At 36.4% G+C, this 19,862-nt stretch overlaps 1 protein-coding gene across 1 annotated transcript in view; it reads right to left on the reverse strand.

The window, feature by feature from the left end:
* Positions 1-19,862, reverse strand: part of ctdp1 (CTD (carboxy-terminal domain, RNA polymerase II, polypeptide A) phosphatase, subunit 1) — a 110,183-nt gene that overhangs the window by 50,511 nt on the left and 39,810 nt on the right. The window contains exon 12 of the mRNA XM_030146794.1: positions 2,767-2,987. Coding sequence (XP_030002654.1) covers positions 2,767-2,987 — 221 coding nt within the window. The remainder of the gene's footprint in view (positions 1-2,766; positions 2,988-19,862) is intronic.

Here is a 19,862-nt window from a genome sequence, read left to right on the forward strand (position 1 = left end):
ACTTTTGCTTATGAGACGTCACATGACAACGCAGAGGACACATAAAACCTCTCTGATTGTTTGTGCACCCACTGCTTACACCCTTACACACTTCACCTTGTGTGTCAGGCTGTCTAAATGTGTGCTCCTGCTCTACATGTCTGGACTTCTAGAAGTTCTCAACAACAGCTAAGCAGCACGGTGGACACAGTGTATTTCAGGATTGACTCATTAGCAGCAACCAAGGGTGTCAGAGTAGGTGACTGGTGGACTGATGGGTCCAAAAGAGGAGAGGGAGGATGGGGGTTGGCGGGGGAGAAACACATCATGCTGCAAGTGAGTACAAGCAGTCATAAAGAGTAGGCAACAGCCCAGACCTTTCTGCAGGTGGAGAAAACAGCACAAACAAGCTCTGATTTTGTGTTTTTTTTTTTTCTTATTTGTGAAAGGTATTGTATAAATAAATTTGACTTACCAAAAAAAAAAAAAAAAAAAAAAAAAAGTCAAAATTATCATTAAGGTTGTGTATTGGCAAAAATCTAGCGATACAATACAAATCACAATACTAGGATCACGATACAATATATCATGATACTGTTAAAAAAGGCAATTTTTTGTTTGTTTCAATTTAAAAAAAACAAAAGATTATTTCCTGGAAGAATTGAATTACACCCAAAAATATGTACAAATACTAAACACATTTTTATTTGATCAGAACAGGATCTCATGCTATATCACAAAATGTTTCTAATTCTCCTAGTTTTCAAAGGAACTAACATCTGCATCTCTCAGACAATAAAAAGTGCTTTCAGGATGCTTCTATAATAAATAAGATATAAACAATAAAGAAAACCAAAAAAACAAAATTGAACCTCCACAATATCTGCATTTAAATAAATACCTAAAAATATCGATACAGTACTTTTTAATATTGATAAAGTATTGTGAAATGAAATATCGCAATATATTCCAGAACTGATATTTTCTTACAGCCCTAATCATCATAGGTCTGAATGACATAACATTATCAATATGTACCAGTAATAAATGACCTCATGGCCAGGTTGCCCTTTAAAAAAGATCTTAATCTTAATGGGATTTTATCTGGTTAAATTAAAAATCAATACATAGTTAATTTGTAGCAATTGGAAAACTGTTTAATTTAATGTTTGATAGTTTTTGAAGATTAATGACTTGTCACCTGAAAATCTTAACTTTCCATTAAGGTCTGTTTCAGCAGTTTCAAGTCCAATTCAATATTTTGCCAAGTAGTTGTTAAAGTGTCTTCATTGACTCTCTGATGCAACCAAATAACATTCATTTATTCATTTTCTGAACTGCTTAATCCTCTGGAGGACTGCAGGGATCTTGGAGCTAATCCCATCTACCATGAAACCATTTCATCACAGGGTTGACATACACAAACATCCATTCACTCTCACATTCACACCTATGGGTGATTTATATTATCTATACCACATTAAAGCACTGTAAACAGACAAATAAAACAGCTGGCATTGGATATTGGCCAAATGATTCTAATAAACATTAATGTCAACCCAGAATTGTAAGATGGCTGCATCTATAATAAGTAAATAAATGCATTCAATGCAAACTGCTTTGTAAGTGAATAAGTAAATTTTGGTTGTGGAACCAAACCTCCCTCCCTTGCTCATAAACAGATAATGATATCCCTGCATAATGGAGCGTGCTACAAAAAGACACACTAATATCCATCATTTAAGAGTTGCCATTATAATGCACACATCAACCCTGAAGATATTGTACATAGTTTCTGCGTTATTTACCTATGTGCTTTGATAAATAAGGTGTCTGATTCGGAGTAAGGTTTAAAATCAACATTTTTTTTCTTGGTCTATAAAATAGGTCCTTAAAAATGATCAATAATGATTGATATTGACTGACAGAAAATAATTTACTGCATTGTATAACCAGTTCTTTAGGGTCAATCTACATTTTCCCCAAAGGAAAATGAATACATCAATTTCCATTCAATAAACTTACTGGTATCAATAAAATCTAGATTAAATTTATCCAAAATCTGTACCTCATAAGACTTACATTAATGCATTTTAGCACAGAAAACTTTTGTAAACTGAATATGGTTTGCAAAATTTCAATGCATTATTAAACATCAACACTTAAAAAAATAAATAAGACCAAACCAAAATGCAAAACAGTGCATTAATGTGTGTTGATACCACCAACTGTAAACCAGCTGGCAGAACACGGATTGTGAAAATTGATTTTAAGAACCTTCCAGTACATAAAATGTGGTAAATACAGTAAATAAGAATGCATCATGTCTAGAAATATTTCACAGGCGACTGAATCCTGGTGGTCTAACACATCTTTAATGGCTCAACTCAAGCCTGTCCGTCAGTAATGACACTTATATATTCAGAACCCTTCAATTGCCTGCTGCCTGTTTGGATTTGTATCTATGGCAACGGACCAGACAAGTCTGGCTTCAGCAGAACGTCACTGATGAAGCGGTGTGTTATTATAATAATGGCTGGACAAAATGAGACCTGTAGATATACTGTGCATTTGCAAGGATTCTTGATCCATTTCCATTTTTAGATGAGGGTGTAAAATGGAAAAAAAAACTGGGTAGGTAATAGATATATGTATATAGGCGGTTTAGTGTATGAGACAGATTTAACTCAGCGTTTCACCTCCATGTAACACATTTTACTCAGGCTCAGGGTGGTGAGATAGCGGTGAAAGTGGAATAAGAAGTAAAAATGAAGTTCTTCGTCTCACCTTGGCACAGTATGTGACAGACTGGCCTGACCGGATGACGACTGGCTTCTCGCGTCAGAACTGAGCGCCTGCGGACCGAGCCCAGCTCCTGATACGAGTCCAGATGCCAACTGCTGCCGCTCCTCTTCCTCCTCTTCATCCTCAGCCTCTTCGTTGGCTGGTTTGTCCTTTCCTCGACCCTCGCTCTCATTGTCACTCTCCTCGCCAAGGATGTCATCCACCTGTTTGTGGAAAAAGAGCTAATGTTTTAAGATTTGGACAGAAATATCTTAGGGAGTCTGGTCAAGTCTTAACATTCTGCTGCGCACACTTATGTTCTTTATTCGATACCACAAAATATCACACTGTACGACTCTCAAGCAGGTGTAGGGATCACAAAGTAACTCATAATATGATACTATTTCATCACAATATATAATAAATAAAAGTAGCTGGATTAAACTAATGCAAATGTCATGTTTCTCTCACTCTTTCTACATCATTTAAAGGGGTTCCATGTAGTATTAATATTCCAAACTCCTACCAGCAGAACAAACTAAGAACTACCAAAACCACAGACTCACTGATAAATAGGGGTGTAAGAAAATATCGGTTCGGCAATATATCGCGATATTTCACTTCACAATACTGTATCGATATTTTTAGGTATTTATTCAAATGCAGATATTGTGGAGGTTCTTTTTTGGTTTTCTTTTTTGCTTATATTTTATTTATTATTTCTTACTTATTTAATTTTATGAAATGATGTTAGTTCCTTTGCTGGGATTGCACAAAAATAATGTTCTGATGTTAGTTATGAACTTTTAGAATATGAACATTTGAGCAGGATCTTAAACTGTAATGTCTGTAAAACATAATTTAAGTTTTAACACAGGAAAATGTTGTGATATAGCATTCATCCTGTTCTGATCAAATAAAAATGTCTTTAGTATTTGTGCATATTTCTGATGCAATTCATCAAGGAAATAATCATTAAAAAAAGAAACAAACAAAAAAATATCCTTTTTAACAGTATCATGATATATCGTAATATATCGTATCGTGATCCTAGTATTGTGATTTGTATCATATCATCAGATTCTTGCCAATACACAACCCTTCTGATAAACAAATAATATACAAAGCTCATCGTTTACACACATCTGTATTATGTTATCATCAAATTTTCACCTTCAGACAAAAACTCAAAGTCTGTTATTTTAAGTCAGGGCAAAATAATAAAATAACTTAGAATCTTCATTTGGTTCTTCAGCTGATAGTTTACATTGTAGCTCTGTTAGCCTAGCTTGGTTTTTAGACAGAAAATAGACAGTAAAACCACAAATCACCTCTGTTTTCTGTACAGTTTATGTTGTCAATAGCAGCACTAACGAACTGTGTGGAATCATCACAGTTTAGTCTGATTTATGGATAAACAGACTCATAGTCAAACTCATCCATGTAGAAGAAAACACCCCAACTCCATTCTTGTTTATTTGGAGCTGTGTCCAGTGGTGACAACAACAGCAGCAGTGCATCTAACTTTAATCACTTTGTCACCTTCTTTGACTCTAAAAGTTGTTTCTTTGTGACTTTCATCTCAATTTGCCACTTTCTGAATGCACCATAGTGTTCGTTTTCACCATGGGAGACTGGCAGAGTGACTCACTGCTGCTCACATAAAACCACTGGTCCATCGGTGTGAATAGATTTACTTCAAATCTCTACAATCCAATAGAATTGCATCTTTGGCCGAACTTCAGAGATCTTTATTCTAAATACTAATATTTTTTTAATATTTGAAAGTAGAATTACTACATATTGCCCCTTTAAAGCAGTGTTTTAATGGTTGTGGTATCACCTGCTCCTGCTGTGTTTTAACAACAACTGTGTGAAGAAACAGCATCAAAAAATAGTTTTCTTCAGTGTGGAGGCTAATAAAGAGCTTTTCTTCTTCCTAGAGTTGTGTCCTGGTGTGTTTTGTTCTACCATGGGTGTATGGTGTGATATTGGCTTAAAATGAACAGAATAAGCCTCACATAGAGTCTTAGTTTTAGATTTACAACTTGTATATCCATTTTTCCCAATGGTTTTCAATAAAATGACTGATATTTTGTGCTGGTGTATTGTAGCATACAGTATGCTGCCTATTTTGTTCCACTCCTACTCTCAAGGGCAAACAGTATTACTTTATTTCCTTTCATTCAATACATTTTCTTATTCTGTTATTCAATATGAGACCTCCAAAGTTCGACCTTTTATCTTGTATATGTAGGAAAAAATTAAAACTAAATAATGAAATTTTCAACTGAAGGTTCAAGCATCATTATGACTGTTCCCTTGATACTCTGAGATTCCACCTGAGCTTCTAATTATATTATGGAAATGGTCCTCAGTCTATAAATAATTTGCTTATACAGTGTGTTGTACTATAAGCTTAGAAAGATGATTTAAATTAAAATATCTCACATTATCCAATCTGATAAAAACCCAGAACCCTATTAGAAGTCACAAAGTTGGAGCATTGTACTGGGTGATACACTGAGGGATTGATTTATTTTGTCTGTCTTGCAGCGGAATAATATTTGACATGGCTAATAAACTCATTGTAATACATTTTTACCATGAGGAAACTAGAGCTAATCACAACAAAGGTAATCTGTCCAGTGAGGAAACCCTGTTGAAAAGTGAAGACATTACTGTCAGCTGCACCAGCACTTCATAACATGTAGTGCCCCAAGGTTACAGACACTTTAGAGCTGGTTAGCCCGCAGACAGCCATCAGATCAATGGAAATCTCAGGTGAAACCTGTGTCACAGCAAATATGCACCCTCTCATTAGCAGCGTGTGGCAGAAAGAACACTGGGATTAATGGAGGAGGACATTCTCTTGAGGCTACCGCCAGGATCATTAGTGGCATCAGGCCAGGCTTATTAAAGCCCAGTTGTGGGGTCTTTGGGTGGCCACAGAGCGCTTCTGGATAGGTAGAAGGTAAACCCACCTCAGGCAAAGCCGCAATGGAGAAACAAATAAACAACCTCCCAACATGTCAGGTCAGTGTTTTTCCTCAATCAGATTTGAATGAGAATGACCCCAAAGGGAAGCAATTTATGAGGTTGGACACAACTGAGATGCTGCAATAGGTGTGTTTGGTTTCTTCTTTCAGTAACATAAAGTTTAAGATTTCATCCTAACACAAATTGCTTCCCCACCTCCAACTGAAATGCCTCTCCTCCCATTTTCCAATTATTGTCTCCCACCAGTGCTAACAATGACCTTTTTTTGGTGTTGCTGCAAAGGACTTGGAAAAAAAAAAGTCTATTATCCTGTCAGTACAACTATAACATCTAAGCTACTATAAAGAGAAAATACACAAAATGGAAAAGAATGTACACCAACATAAGACAGCAGAGGTTTGTACATTATTATGATGCAACAGCCAAAAGCTGATAAGCTGAATATGGAGTGTAAAAACCAAAAAGAAAATTAGCCAGTTCCTACACACCAGTACCAGTGGTGAAGGCCCAGTTAAATCCTATTTGTTCAATGTGACTGTCTCTAAGACTTAACGCTACGTTCATGTGGAATTCATGAGTTTGTTGTAGCATGGGGTTGTGTATTCAAAATATATTCAGTATGACCAATTAAAATGAAAAGAATCAGTACTGAATAAATGAGGTCAATAACATGGCATATGCATCCATATGTTTATGTACCGCCTTAAAACTGCTTCTAATGTTGGGTTTCTTTGTAAATTTACACAGTATATGCTTCTTACACTTGTTTTCTTTGACGCCCCCGGTAAACTCATGTTCTATATCACAACAATACTATGAAATGTGTGTGATTCTCTCAGGCAAATTTAAAATGCACACTTATGGAAAGAGGCCATGAAGCGCTTCTTGTCTGCTACCCTTGTGAACTTCATGATTTGGCAGCGGGTGAGCGTTAATCCCTCATTGGCTTAGTGGGAACTTGCCTCAAAGTCTTTGAGTCTGAGCGTGGACACTGATTGAGCCATAGACTTAAAAGTGAGTTGAACTTTGACATTCTGCAAAAGTAGGTCTGTGTGCCGGCAGCGGTACAGGAAAGAGAAATAACACAAGTGGTCTGTTTCTATTACTGCATGTCTTTGTCGGTATAAAAGTAGCAGCGAAAGCCCAAAATACATGCTCTGTGGATGAAACGGAGCACTTCCTCTCTTCTACAGCTGCCACTGTACTGCAGATGGAGTGTAAAGTATACGATCTGATCGCTAGCCTTTAAAAACCAATCTACAGTTCGCCGTGTCACGAAAGGTTTCGTGCCCCAAGCAGAAACAGAACCATTAACAATCCCCTCCAAAAGCAAAGGCAAACTTCACACGGCACCCCCTCCCCGCCTGTAACCGAAGGCCAAGCGAAAGGCATACCATGAAACTTTTCAAAGCACAGCACAGCTCCCCCTCAAAGCCAGTTTAGGGTCGCGCTAATGGTCTCATCACTGCGAGCTGCAAGTACAGATAATATGAGTGTGATTCCAGGGGGCAGGATTTATTCTCGGCTAAATGCAGTTACTGCATTTAAATTCTTACCTGAATAAGTGCAAAAAGAGGCCAAGCATTTACACAAATACTTAGGACTCCAGGCTCAGATTGTATGAGTATTTTACTTGTATTTGCAGCCACGTGTGCAAACTGTAAGTAGTATTTAAAATCCAACTCATACACCCTCAGTTTTCAGCAAGAATGTTGAAAACAGGATATAGACATAATACATGCCCATTAATATTATAAATTTAATAATATTCTGGATTTGACTGGTGTCATGTAGACAACATTTTCAGCTCAGGAATTCCAAATCAGGCCTTTTAGCGAATGGAGTATTTTCTGATTCAGACGTGGAATATGGCAATATTTTTCCAACTATATGCAGATTCTTTTGACATGCATACAGCATTGTCAGAAAATGATTTTAGTTGTGCATTTTACTGCAGGTTGCAACACAAAGCCCTGTTTATGCTAAACATCTTCTCTGGTGGAGACGGATGCTTTGAAGGGGTCATATTTTGCTAAACCCACTTTTATTAATCTTTGGTACATTTATTTGTGCATTTGGACCCTTATAGTTCATAAAGTTTGAATTTGAACCCTCCAGGTGCTGCAAAGCTGTCTTTATATTCATTTTGGTAAAAATCGAGTGGATCTCTACAACCTGTTTAAATTCCTTCTTAATTTGTTACATCTATAACTAGTTATGTCACAACATTTGCACATATAAGGTCAAGACTTCCGGAAAACACTTCTCCGAGTATGACATAATTGTTTGTCAGCAGCAGTGGTTGTAGTCCATACAGACAATATGTCCAAACTTCGAGCCAATTAGCTAAAATGTTCAGTTGTTGGTTGAACAGGAAAGAGCAGCACAGAAAACAACCTGGAGGGGGTGGGACATGAAGTGGCTTATTTGCATTTAAAGGACCAGCGCTCAAAACGACCTTTCTGGTGTCATTACTCAGAAATAGGGTTGAAGATGGACCTGTGGAGTTTAATTAATGAAGAATTCAGACCTAAGCATAGCATTTACAGTTCATGTAGACCACAAGGAAATGTTTTAAAATGCATAATTCCATTTTAAAAAAGTCAAATATCACTCCTTTAAAGAAACATCCACATTTCTGGTCAGAAAAGGAAACACCCCCACACATAAACAGGGTTATGGATGTCAGTAAACACTGGAAAGCAAACCTTTTCAAGGGGTTTGAAGCAACAAAAGAGGGAGGTTGAAAAACTTAGAAAAACAAAGGGATATGAAGGGCTGTATTTAAAGAGGAATAATAGAGGGATATTTATTTTCACTGGCCATAGAAACAGCTTATTTGTAATATTGTCTTGCAAGCACATCTGCTGCTTGGAAAAGGTATCAATAAGTTGTTTTCAAGCCCATTATTCCCCAAACTTTACAATAAGACTGTATACTAAATGCCTCAAAAACAGTTTTGATTTTCCTTTGTCAATACTGTTTACCTTTGGTACAAAAACAGATGAAAAATACTGATTGAAGACCCTGTATCACAATAAAAGGCTACAGACTATAACAGAATAAAACATTACAATTAAAAAAAAAAAAAAAAAAAAAAAAAAAATTAAAAAACAAATGAAGAAATAATTTATATGCTTTAAATTTGGTTTTTCAGTTTGGATTCAATTTTATTGGGTGCATAAATGGTTTTAATTTAGTTTTATGGTATGTAATTGACTAATTTCAGTGTTGTTTCTATTTTAACTATAGTAAAAAAACTAACTAGAAAACTAGAAAAAAAACACTAAAAAACCAAAAACAAAAACTGAAGTAGAAAAATCATCAAGTTTTTCCTATTTTGTTGAATAAGGAAAGCCCAATTTATATAGAGCAGCTGAAAAATGACAAAAATATCACATATTGTGTAATACCATTTCATTCATTATCATTTTATACAAACATAAATATATAGATACATTTTAGTTTGTTGTATATCTCAAAATTGGCTTCTTTAGTTTTGAAATTATTTTTGCAATGATAGTGTTAGTCTTAAATTTAGTTAATTTTTTTGTGAATAATTGTAGAATTCTGTGACAAAATTAATTTAAGGGATGAAAACAAAATCCTAAGACTATCCAATCACAGTTAGAAACAGTAAACAGTGCTGAGCTTCAAAAAATTATTTACAGGCACAGCTTCACTTTAGATCCAACATCAATGTCTCGGTACATTAACTCAGAAAAGACCTTTTACCGGCGAGAAAAATTCAGTAAAGTAGAAAGCCTCAGTGAGAGCATGACACATTTTCACGAAGCCTGCAAATTCAGTTCTGTTTGCCTGGACCAGTTTGTTTGTGAAGGCTCATTGTACAAGGAGCTTGTGTCTTTGGCAGACTGAAGACTGCACTGACGAGACATTTACATAGCAAATTCCCATTGCAGGGGGATTACACAAGCTTTATTCACTGTCAAAATTACTGACTTCATCTGCGCAAGGTAGTCAGAGGTTGTAATAGGGCGAGCTGTTGATTGGGGAGTCGTGCAGGACCACTGGCAGGTCATTTCATGTGGGTGAAGGTGAAGATAAAGGCTTTGCATTTATAAAGGAAGGCTCACCTGATGCCCTGGAGGATGGGAAATTTGTGTAGATATATAAGAGGGGACGTGGGCGTAAAGAGGTGATACAATACTATGAAATCAAGTCACAATGGAGAGTTAAGAAAGAAGTAAAAAGGTGATGAGAATAAAGAAGCTGAGTTTAAAGCAGATTAAATAAATTCATCAATAATGAATTAAGGCTGAAACCTAAATAATTTAAAAAGCAACCTAGTTGTTTGTATTCAGGTGAATTAAATCTTTCTGCATTGTGGAGACCTCCTAGCACTAAGGTGTTTTAATTAAGAAAAAGCTTTCATTGCACCCTTCAAGTGTCTTTTGTACAGGGAAAAACGTGAAAGTAAACGTGAAAAACCTAAGAATCAAGCCGTGTTTCAGCCACACTTTCGAAACTAAACTTCATTCCACAGGACATTTGACAACATTTGATTTGATTCGACTTCAAATTCCAAAATGATTATCATTTTGTTTCTCATCTGCTCTTTTATGATACTTTTTTGGTGTGTAATTCTGTTGAGAAAAATGTTGCCTTCACTTTGAGATTATGTCTACAGAGAAGTATGGTGTTGAATATGATCAGAAAAGTATGATGACTTTGAGAAGTTGAGGCAGATAAACAGCAAAGGCATTATGGTCTGTCATAGCAAATATTTCTCACAAGCAATGATGCAACAACTGGCCAACACATGTCATCTCCCCTCAACCTCTCACAAAGCTAGCACTGCATTAGCAACATCCCTCATTCACTCATTCATTTATTCATTTTCCGAACTGCTTGATCTTTGAGGGGATGCTGGAATCTATCCCAAATAGGAAAAAAAGTTGGAAAGCAACTGAAACTAGTGCCCTGAAAAATACAGTACAGAGATGGTTACCATTTATGCAGCCATTTTAAACCCATAAAGATGCAGTGTTAGTTTTGTGGTAGTTCCCAAATACATTTTTCCTCTAGATTTCACCTTTCTTAAATGATTTATTACCATTTATTATAATACTATCCTCTATATTTGATGTTTTTTCAATGAAAACTATGTATTTTCTTGTTTTTAATTTACTGATCTGGTAGATGTTCATAGAAGCTTAGATTAAAGTTGAGGGTTATTATATTAAAGACAGACAACACCGAAGAAAAAGTAACTTTTTCAGCAAAGACATCAATAAATGAACATAAAAACAAGTGTCTCCATCCACTGTCATTGATCCAACTCCATGGGTTTTACTGGTGAATCAATGTTGTAGAAGATGATGGTGTTTCTATGTTCACTACAGAGCCTCTGAACGTCCAAATGAGTCATATCTGATGACCATGAAAAGATGAATAACTGCATTTTTCACCATTTATTTACGTGTATTGATAGGTTTTGGATTAATGGTTTAGAAGTTATTAAATATTTTTAGATCAGTAGATGGTTTTGGTCCCCAATTGCTGTGTGAGTCTTTATGTGTTAAGATTCCCAAAGAGTTTTGACACAAATGCAGATTACTAATGCAAGCTAGCATTAAACTAGCTTTCTTTTTTCTAGAAGAAAGTTTGACACCAAACACCTCCTGCTCACGAAGAGTTCTTAATGAGAGAAGTTATTAAGTGCATTTGAGGTGTGAAGTTTCACATCAAATCACAGCGAATTCAGTGATGACTCTGCAGCTGTGGTCTTAACTATGAGTGTAAGGAAATATCGGTTCTGCAATATATCGCGATATTTCATTTCACAATACTGTATCGATATTAAAAAGTACTGTATCGATATTTTTAGGTATTTTTTTTGTTTTTATTTTTGTTTGCATCTTATTTATTATTATTTAACACTCTTTTATTCAATAATGTTAGTTCCTTTGTTGGGATTGAACTAAAATAATGTTCTGATGTTAGTTCTGAACTGATAGAATATGAAAATTTGAACAGGATCTTAAACCGTAATGTCTGTAAAACAGAATTTTAGTTTGAACACAGGAACATTTTGTGATATAGCATTCGATCCTGTTGGGATCAAATAAAAATGTGTTTAGTATTTGTGCAGATTTCTGGTGTAATTCAATTCTTTAAGTAAATAATTATTTAAAAAAAGAAACAAACAAAAAATTGCTTTTGTAACAGTATCATGATATATCGTATCATGATTTGTATCGTATCGCCAGATTCTTGCCACTACACAGCCCTAGTCTTAACCAGTACTGAATTTAATCATGAGTCTTCTATGCCTGAGACCGTGACCAGACTGAGTAGAAATATTTCTGTGATGAGACAAAGATGTTCAAAACTCTGTGTTACGACCAGAATCAAGACCAAGACAATTTCTAGTACCACAACACTACCAAAATGACCAGCGTCTAATTAATTCAAATGAATGTTTTCTCCAATTTTTAAGAAATTCCTTCCAGTTTTTACTGAGGTATCACTTTCTTAAAGGTGCTGGAGACTTTCGTGACCAATTTTTCATCAAATGTGTAAAACCTCAGTCATATCCTAAATATCACAAATCTGTAAGTCTTTCTGTGATTACTCACCTGAATCTCTTGCATTTCGGTGAACAATTTCAAAGTGCCATCCACTATAAACAAACCATGTGTTTACAAATCGACCTGGGACGTCACTCAGGCATCTTTGGAATTTTGTCGTGATGTGCATTGTGGGAAACGGAGGTTCGCGCAGCCACCTGACAGCGGCAGCGCGACCATATGATATTAAATGGATGAAACAAACACGCGGAAACGGCTGGAGGAATATGCATAGAAGGAAGGGAGTTCCTGCTGTTTCCGATCGTGTCTGTTCCAGCCGCCGCTGTAAGGCGGCTGCGCGAGCCTTTGCTTCCCACAATGCATGTCGCAACAAAATTCCGAAGATGCCTGAGTGACCTCCTGGTTCCTTTGTAAAAACATGGACTGTTTATGGTGGATGGCACTTCGAAATTGTTCACTGTAATGCAAGAGATTCAGGTGAGTAATCACAGAAAGACTTACAGATTTGTGTTACTTAGGCTATGACTGACGTTTTACAGATTTGATGAAAAATTGGTCATAAAAGTCTCCAGCACCTCTAAGGATGGGACACATGGACAACATGCAAACATAACACCTCTTTAAGAATTAAGATGCAATGAGTGGAAAAGTAGACTGCAGAACTGTTGGAATGGAATTTTTTTGTTGGCTCAGGATCTCATCAAAAGCCATATTCTGTTGAGGTTCCTGAGTAACAAGCAGGTTCCATTCTGACAGAAACTATTCCAGTTTCCATCTTCCTTCAGTCGGTGCTTACTCCTACATGATAGGAAGCTACAGAGAATACAGCGGTCTTCAGAAACATCTTAGGCGGCTCAGCAAACAGGAAGATATTGTCTTCTCTTCACTGTTGTATCAGCAAGATGTGCTAAACTGCAGCTGACGTTAGCCAAGGGGAGTTACATAAGGGCGAAGTGAAAACACTGCTTTGCAAAGGAGCACGAAACACTTCAGAGAATTCATTCACAGACTTCACATGTCAGAGCGTTTTTCCATCAATGATCTGCTCCCTTCAATCTGCATGGTTTAAAAAAAAAATCCTATTCTTGCGGGACAGATTCTAAAGTTTTAAACCAAAACTGGACATTTTGTCTGACGACTGAAGATATTTCTGTAAGGCGGCCAAAGCCTACGTGCAAATGGAAAGCAGAGCAGAGGGAGCACAGTATTCATAGCAACAGGGTTCAGGGACAGATGATGGAGTCTGGTTTGGATGATGGAGAGCCCTGCCTGGGAGCGGTTATTTGCTGGTTGTGTTGGCATGATTGTTGACTGCTCCTGACCCCATGTAACTGATCTGTTCTAGTGTAACTCACTGCTGCAAACTAGAACTACGAAGTGCAGAATGATTTTCAGCACCATGGACAGCACTACACACACTCATTACTTGCTGCCACTGATCTGAGCTGACATCCTGCCTTTTCTGTGAATAGGAAAAACACGCAAAACACAAGTGGTGAAGGCTTCTGATTAATATAACTTAGTTGTAGAGGCAGAGAAACATGAAAACAAATCCACTTCAAAACCCCATATAAAATCTAGATTAAATTATCTTTTTTTCCATTAGTGCTTGTGTGTAAGACTTAGAAGACTAGGTTTGCATAACAGGAATATAATAGGGCTGTGTGTGATATGATGTCCCGATCTGATCTAAAGATTGGTATCAGCTGCTGATCTGGCATTTTTTAGAAGATCAGATTTAGGCATGAGATTGGGCCTATCTGAACCTGGTTCGGGGGGGGGGGGGGGGGGGGGCAATGCCCTAGTAAACAAAGGGGCCCCTCAAATGAAAGTTTCTGAAGGTAGGGAAAACCAAAATGAGCTGCACAACACCGGGAGACTTAGAGGAATTAGTAAAGCTTCTTAAGTTTCACTTTCAGTTTGTACAGTCGTATGGTCTGTACGTACTCATTGTGGGGTACGTACGGCACAGAATGCACCCTGTATAATCCCTGGATGGACCTGTGCATAGATGCATTATAGCAGGGGGGGCAAACATATGGGACCGTATGGGTCAAAACCGGCCTGCCAAAGGTTCTAATTTGTCCCAAAGTATGAATTTGGAAAGTGCAAAAATTAAGTTATTAAGTCAAAGGTGTCATATTTGTTTTAGTTCCGGTTCCACATTCAGCCCAATTGTGATTTCAAGTGAAATAATAGCATAATAACCTATAAATAATGACTCCAAATTTAAATTTCATAGTAATCGGTATCAGCAAAACAAATCATAAAAAAAATCAGACCGGAAGCAAAAAAATCCAGATCGGGACATCACTAGTGATATGACTAAAACATCACATCCTGATAAAGATCCAGAAAATAAGACACATTTTCTGCAAATAAACAGTTCATATAAAATTAAATGGAAGGTATAGTTCTTATCACATTACAGCTTACAAACTCAACAATATATATACAGTATATATATATTTTGACTGATCATATTTGATCAGATTAAGCTTTAGTATCAAATGAAACATCTGCGCTTCACAGCCTTGATATTTCATCAGAACCTTTTTTAAAGATTCTATCTCACGGATTGACAAATAATGCTTATATCAGACATGGGAAGCTTTGGTGAACGGCGGTTTCACAGTAGAATGAAAGTGCTTGGGTCATAACTACAGACAAACATTTAGCAACAGTTTAAAATCAACAGAAACCTCAACTTCAATTCACTCTTTACAGTTTTTGGTGATTCATGTTAAGACTCCCATCAATGACCAATGTTTCATATGGTGGGTGGAAACATTCCTAATTTTACCATCAGTGGAAAATATGAGGATTATTGAATGTGTTTACATCAGATAGTAAATAATATGAAGTTCGCTTTTACAGTTAAAAAAGTTTTTTGGGCTGACTTTTCACTGCCTGTTTATGGCATTCATATGCAGCACTATTTGGCAACGACATGACAGAACGATGAAGATGGGAACTGGATTACACATTTGTTTGCCAACACCCTGTGCCACAATGTACTGGACTGATAACTCTATCAAAATAATATGACAAAGAGTTCCTTAATAAGCCTCTACATTCTGCAGACTCATGCAGAAGCTTGTCCTGCGCATTCACTCACAAGGTTTATATCTCACCAAGGATACGAGAGATCAATATCTGCTGGAGGACGGAGGGTTGGGATCACAGTGACTGATGACTGAGCTGGATCTCCTGTGATCCCAGGCTTAATGAGCCACGTCCCCGAGGGGCTCCGTGGGATCACGCATGTCAAAGCAACACTGACCAGCGTCAAAATCATCACCCATCCTGATTCTTGAATAATAATCTCTTTGGATTTCATCCCATAACTGCCTTAATTTATCACTTTATTTAACTGTACTACTTTTCATAATGCTTAAAAGGAGCTATGAAAAAAAACCCATAAACCAAGACGAACAAGGCCAATAACAAAAGACTAAAAAAAGCTGAGGGACTGGACTGACAAAAGGACTGTATGACTTGTGAGCACAAAACTGGTGCAATGAGTTAAAAATATTGGTTGTTACTCACAAAGCACTTCCAAAGGGTGGAACCCAATGTGAACTTTTTAAGCAGATAACGTCAATGTTGCACCTCTGTCATTTGCATGGATTTAAGGGAATATTCATACATTTAGCATAAAATCAGCCACTCGCTGTTTGTTGCAAAAATGGTCTTATTCACATAAGATCAGCGTAAATTGCTACAGCCAGTTAGGCTGGTGCAAATACCTTCTGTTGAAAGCTGGTGTTACATGTGCACAAACACACCTCTGACTCACTGTCTCTTTCTGTATCTCTTGGTATCTCCAAACCGAATCAATGATTTATGACATCAAGTACAAAAACTTTCAAATATCGGAGGGATCAGATCAGGATACATGTTATTTCTAAGTTTCGGGTCATGATTGATGATTCGATTGCTTTATTATATATCCATATAGCCTTATCCTGGAGTGTGACAGCTGCAGAACATACAATATTAAAGACCAACAGATCTTGAGTGATTTGCTATAAATATATATAACATAAATTACTGCCGCTGTGCCCTATGTGTAGATATACAGGGTGGGGAAGCAAAATTCACAATGAACATTTAGTTGTTTTCTCTCAGCAGGCACTACGTCAATTGTTTTGAAACCAAACATATATTGATGTCATAATCATACCTAACACTATTATCCATACCTTTTCAGAAACTTTTGCCCATATGAGTAATCAGGAAAGCAAACGTCAAAGAGTGTGTGATTTGCTGAATGCACTCGTCACACCAAAGGAGATTTCAAAAATAGTTGGAGTGTCCATAAAGACTGTTTATAATGGAAAGAAGAGAATGACTATGAGCAAAACTATTACGAGAAAGTCTGGAAGATACTATTAAAGAAGAATGGGAGAAGTTGTCACCCGAATATTTGAGGAACACTTGCGCAAGTTTCAGGAAGCGTGTGAAGGCAGTTATTGAGAAAGAAGGAGGACACATAGAATAAAAACATTTTCTATTATGTCAATTTTCTTATGGCAAATAAATTCCCATGACTTTCAATAAACTAAATGGTCATACACTGTCTTTCAATCCCTGCCTCACAATATTGTAAATTTTGCTTCCCCACCCTGTACAGTCTCTTTTGGAGTTCACAGATGTCTATAAAACCAAAATCAGCCATAATGTTTTTGTAAAAAAACATTAAAAAATATATATATTCAGTAAAGGTCATGATTTTTAAGTCAGACGCTGACCATGTTTCAGACCTTCCTGAATTATATAAATAGCTGAAGCCTATTTTGATGGACATTTTTATTAGATTGCCTTATAGGTGTGAATACTGTGTGAGTGTATTTCTGCTTATTAAAGACAGCCCGTGGAGGGGGTTTTGCTGTTTCTGCAGTTTTAATTGTGGATCTGCCCTGAAGGAAAAGAAGTACTATGGACGGCAAATGATAGTGATGACAGCAGTGACGTGCACCTGATGACAGTATGGGTGTTCTACTAACACAGCCTGTTTTTTGTAGAGTTTAACAATATGTTTCTCTATGGAACCAGGATAACAATTACAGTGAAGTAAAAATATTTCACCTTTGTGAGCGGTAGATGCAGTAGGGGCAAAGGAGCAATCCACAGAGGAAATGAAGGCATGACCCAAGAAGTCATGATGGATAAGGCTGAAATTCAATTCTGATTTCCACAATCCCCCACACTTGAGTTCATTGTCAAACCGGGCCAGTGGCCTCCGGTTATTTTGTATGGTCAGTAGGCTATTTGTTTTAAGTTCAGCAAAAAGGTTGTAAGCAGTCGTAAAAGTCTTGAAAACTCTGGGAAAAAAATGAATATTGTTAAGGTTAAGACGATGTTTTTTGGGTGAGAAAGATGACCTAAAGGCTTTAAACACTTCTGTTAAAGTAAGAGTCTATTAAAGCCCTGGTTGACCTCATGGAGACAGACTGTTCCAAGATAAAAAGGCTCTGGAATCTCAAAACTTTCACCATTATCTTTGCCAAGAACCAAAAGCTAAAAACTGAAGAATGGCAAGAGGTTTTAGTGCAGAGTAAAATCTACTCGTTCTATTAAGTAGATTCCTGTCGGCTTTAATTATTATTGCCTTGATAATTATTCTGAGAACACTTTCCTCTGGTGTGAAGAAAATTCAGTTTCTTCTACTTCATGCTCTCTGTCCTCAGCAACTATCACCACACTGTCAAGCATAAAATGAGTGAAGACATGTTTTTTTTGGTGTTAAAGTAAGACACACAATGTTTAATCATGTTACAACGGAGAGACACTTTTCCACCAACCTTCATGCAGTATATTTACTTTAGATCATGAAATTAGAGAAGCTAAAAAGCCAAAAAAAAAAAAAATCTTTCAGGACCTCTATACAAACAACACAAGGGATGTAACAATATAAAAATTTCATATCACAGTTATTGTGACCAAAAACATCATGGTTATCATTATTATTGCGGTATTGTTGAAATTGTGCTCAAAATGTTCAAAAAGTACTGATACGCACACTGAAATAATTTAACCAAGTTGTATTTTGAAAAAACAAAACAAAACAAAAAAGAAAAAAAACATAAAATAATTGGCACAATGTACCTTCTGTTGGAGAAACGTTCAAATATTAACCCTAGTGGTCTGAGCCTATTTTGTCCATTTTTCAGTACTTTTGACTTTGCCTTTATATACTATATAAACAAATGTTTACTATACCCATGTCTGGGATCTTTTTTTTTCAGCACAACTTCATTTATATCATCTGTCTATTATTTTTTCACTTTAACCTACTATATCAACAAAAAAAGGACAGAAAACACAAAAAAAAAATATAAAATCCGATTTCAAAAATGTATATAATTTATTGCATAAATAACAAAGATGTTTAACAAATCTTTTCAAAGACTTTAAAAGTGAATATTAATTCCAAATATTCGGTATAGAAAATCTAATTTGTAATGAATTAAAACTATACTCAAATTTTTGACATAAAAGCAGATCTTCACATAGGCGTTTTCTCTGGAAAAGTGCAGTAATCAAATACGATTATCATGATAATTAGAATTTAAATGGTAATACTAACCGTCTGAAATTTTACCGCGGTTTATCATTATACCGGTAATCGTTAAATCCCTGAACAACACATTAAAGATAAAATCCATTGCGTGCAGCTCTTACCTTAACTGTTATCTGCTTAGTATTTAAGTGAAAAACATGGTGGTTGTGATAATAGCCGATCATTAATCATTATCATTATATCATCATTCATAAAAATACACTGAGTCTACCTCTAAAACTGACTTTCATTAAAATATATATATATAAAATTGTGGTTTGAAATGAAGTCTCTAACAAATACAAAAGCAATAAGGCCAGAAGCAAGTGTTTTGTTTTGTTTTTTTAAATAGCAAAAGAGAGTTTCTTCTGGCTCAAAGTGTTAGTAAATCTGGTCCTAATAGCCCATAATGTGCTTAACAGAGTCATTTAAAAGAGTCAGTGTTAGAGACGGCATTCTATTCCCCTTATCACACAACCAACCAGGGAACATCAATCTCAAAGAAAGGTCACGCAGCTAGTTTACGGCCGTGATTCTTTGCTGGGCGACACATGTTGCTGCAGGTAAACGGACACATACCGCCATGTTACCACGGGTGACATTTAAGTGTGAGGCTGTCTACCTGTCTCAGATGTGTACCTTACTCCAGCCAATTAAAGCTGCTTCCCTCCATTTGCCCTGGAGATCTAGAGTGTTTAGGAATGTCACAGACTGCCCTTTAGCTAAGGCAGCCTGAGGAGGATGACATTTGGAATACACTATATCTTCAAAGGATCCTCCCTTTGAGTCAGTTTCTTTACTTTTCTATAATACGAAAGCTGTTGGACATGGAATTACGTGGGCTTGCCAAAAGCAAACAGCTGCTTCCAAATTATAGCCTAGCAGTAATTCACTTGGCATTGACTGTGCTGTGCATTAGAGTACAAATGACCAAATTATACCCTGTATTCTATACAAAACAAATACATGTAAAGGCTGCA

Source organism: Sphaeramia orbicularis, chromosome 11, assembly GCF_902148855.1.
Source record: "Sphaeramia orbicularis chromosome 11, fSphaOr1.1, whole genome shotgun sequence".
In the NCBI taxonomy this organism is placed as follows: domain Eukaryota; kingdom Metazoa; phylum Chordata; class Actinopteri; order Kurtiformes; family Apogonidae; genus Sphaeramia; species Sphaeramia orbicularis.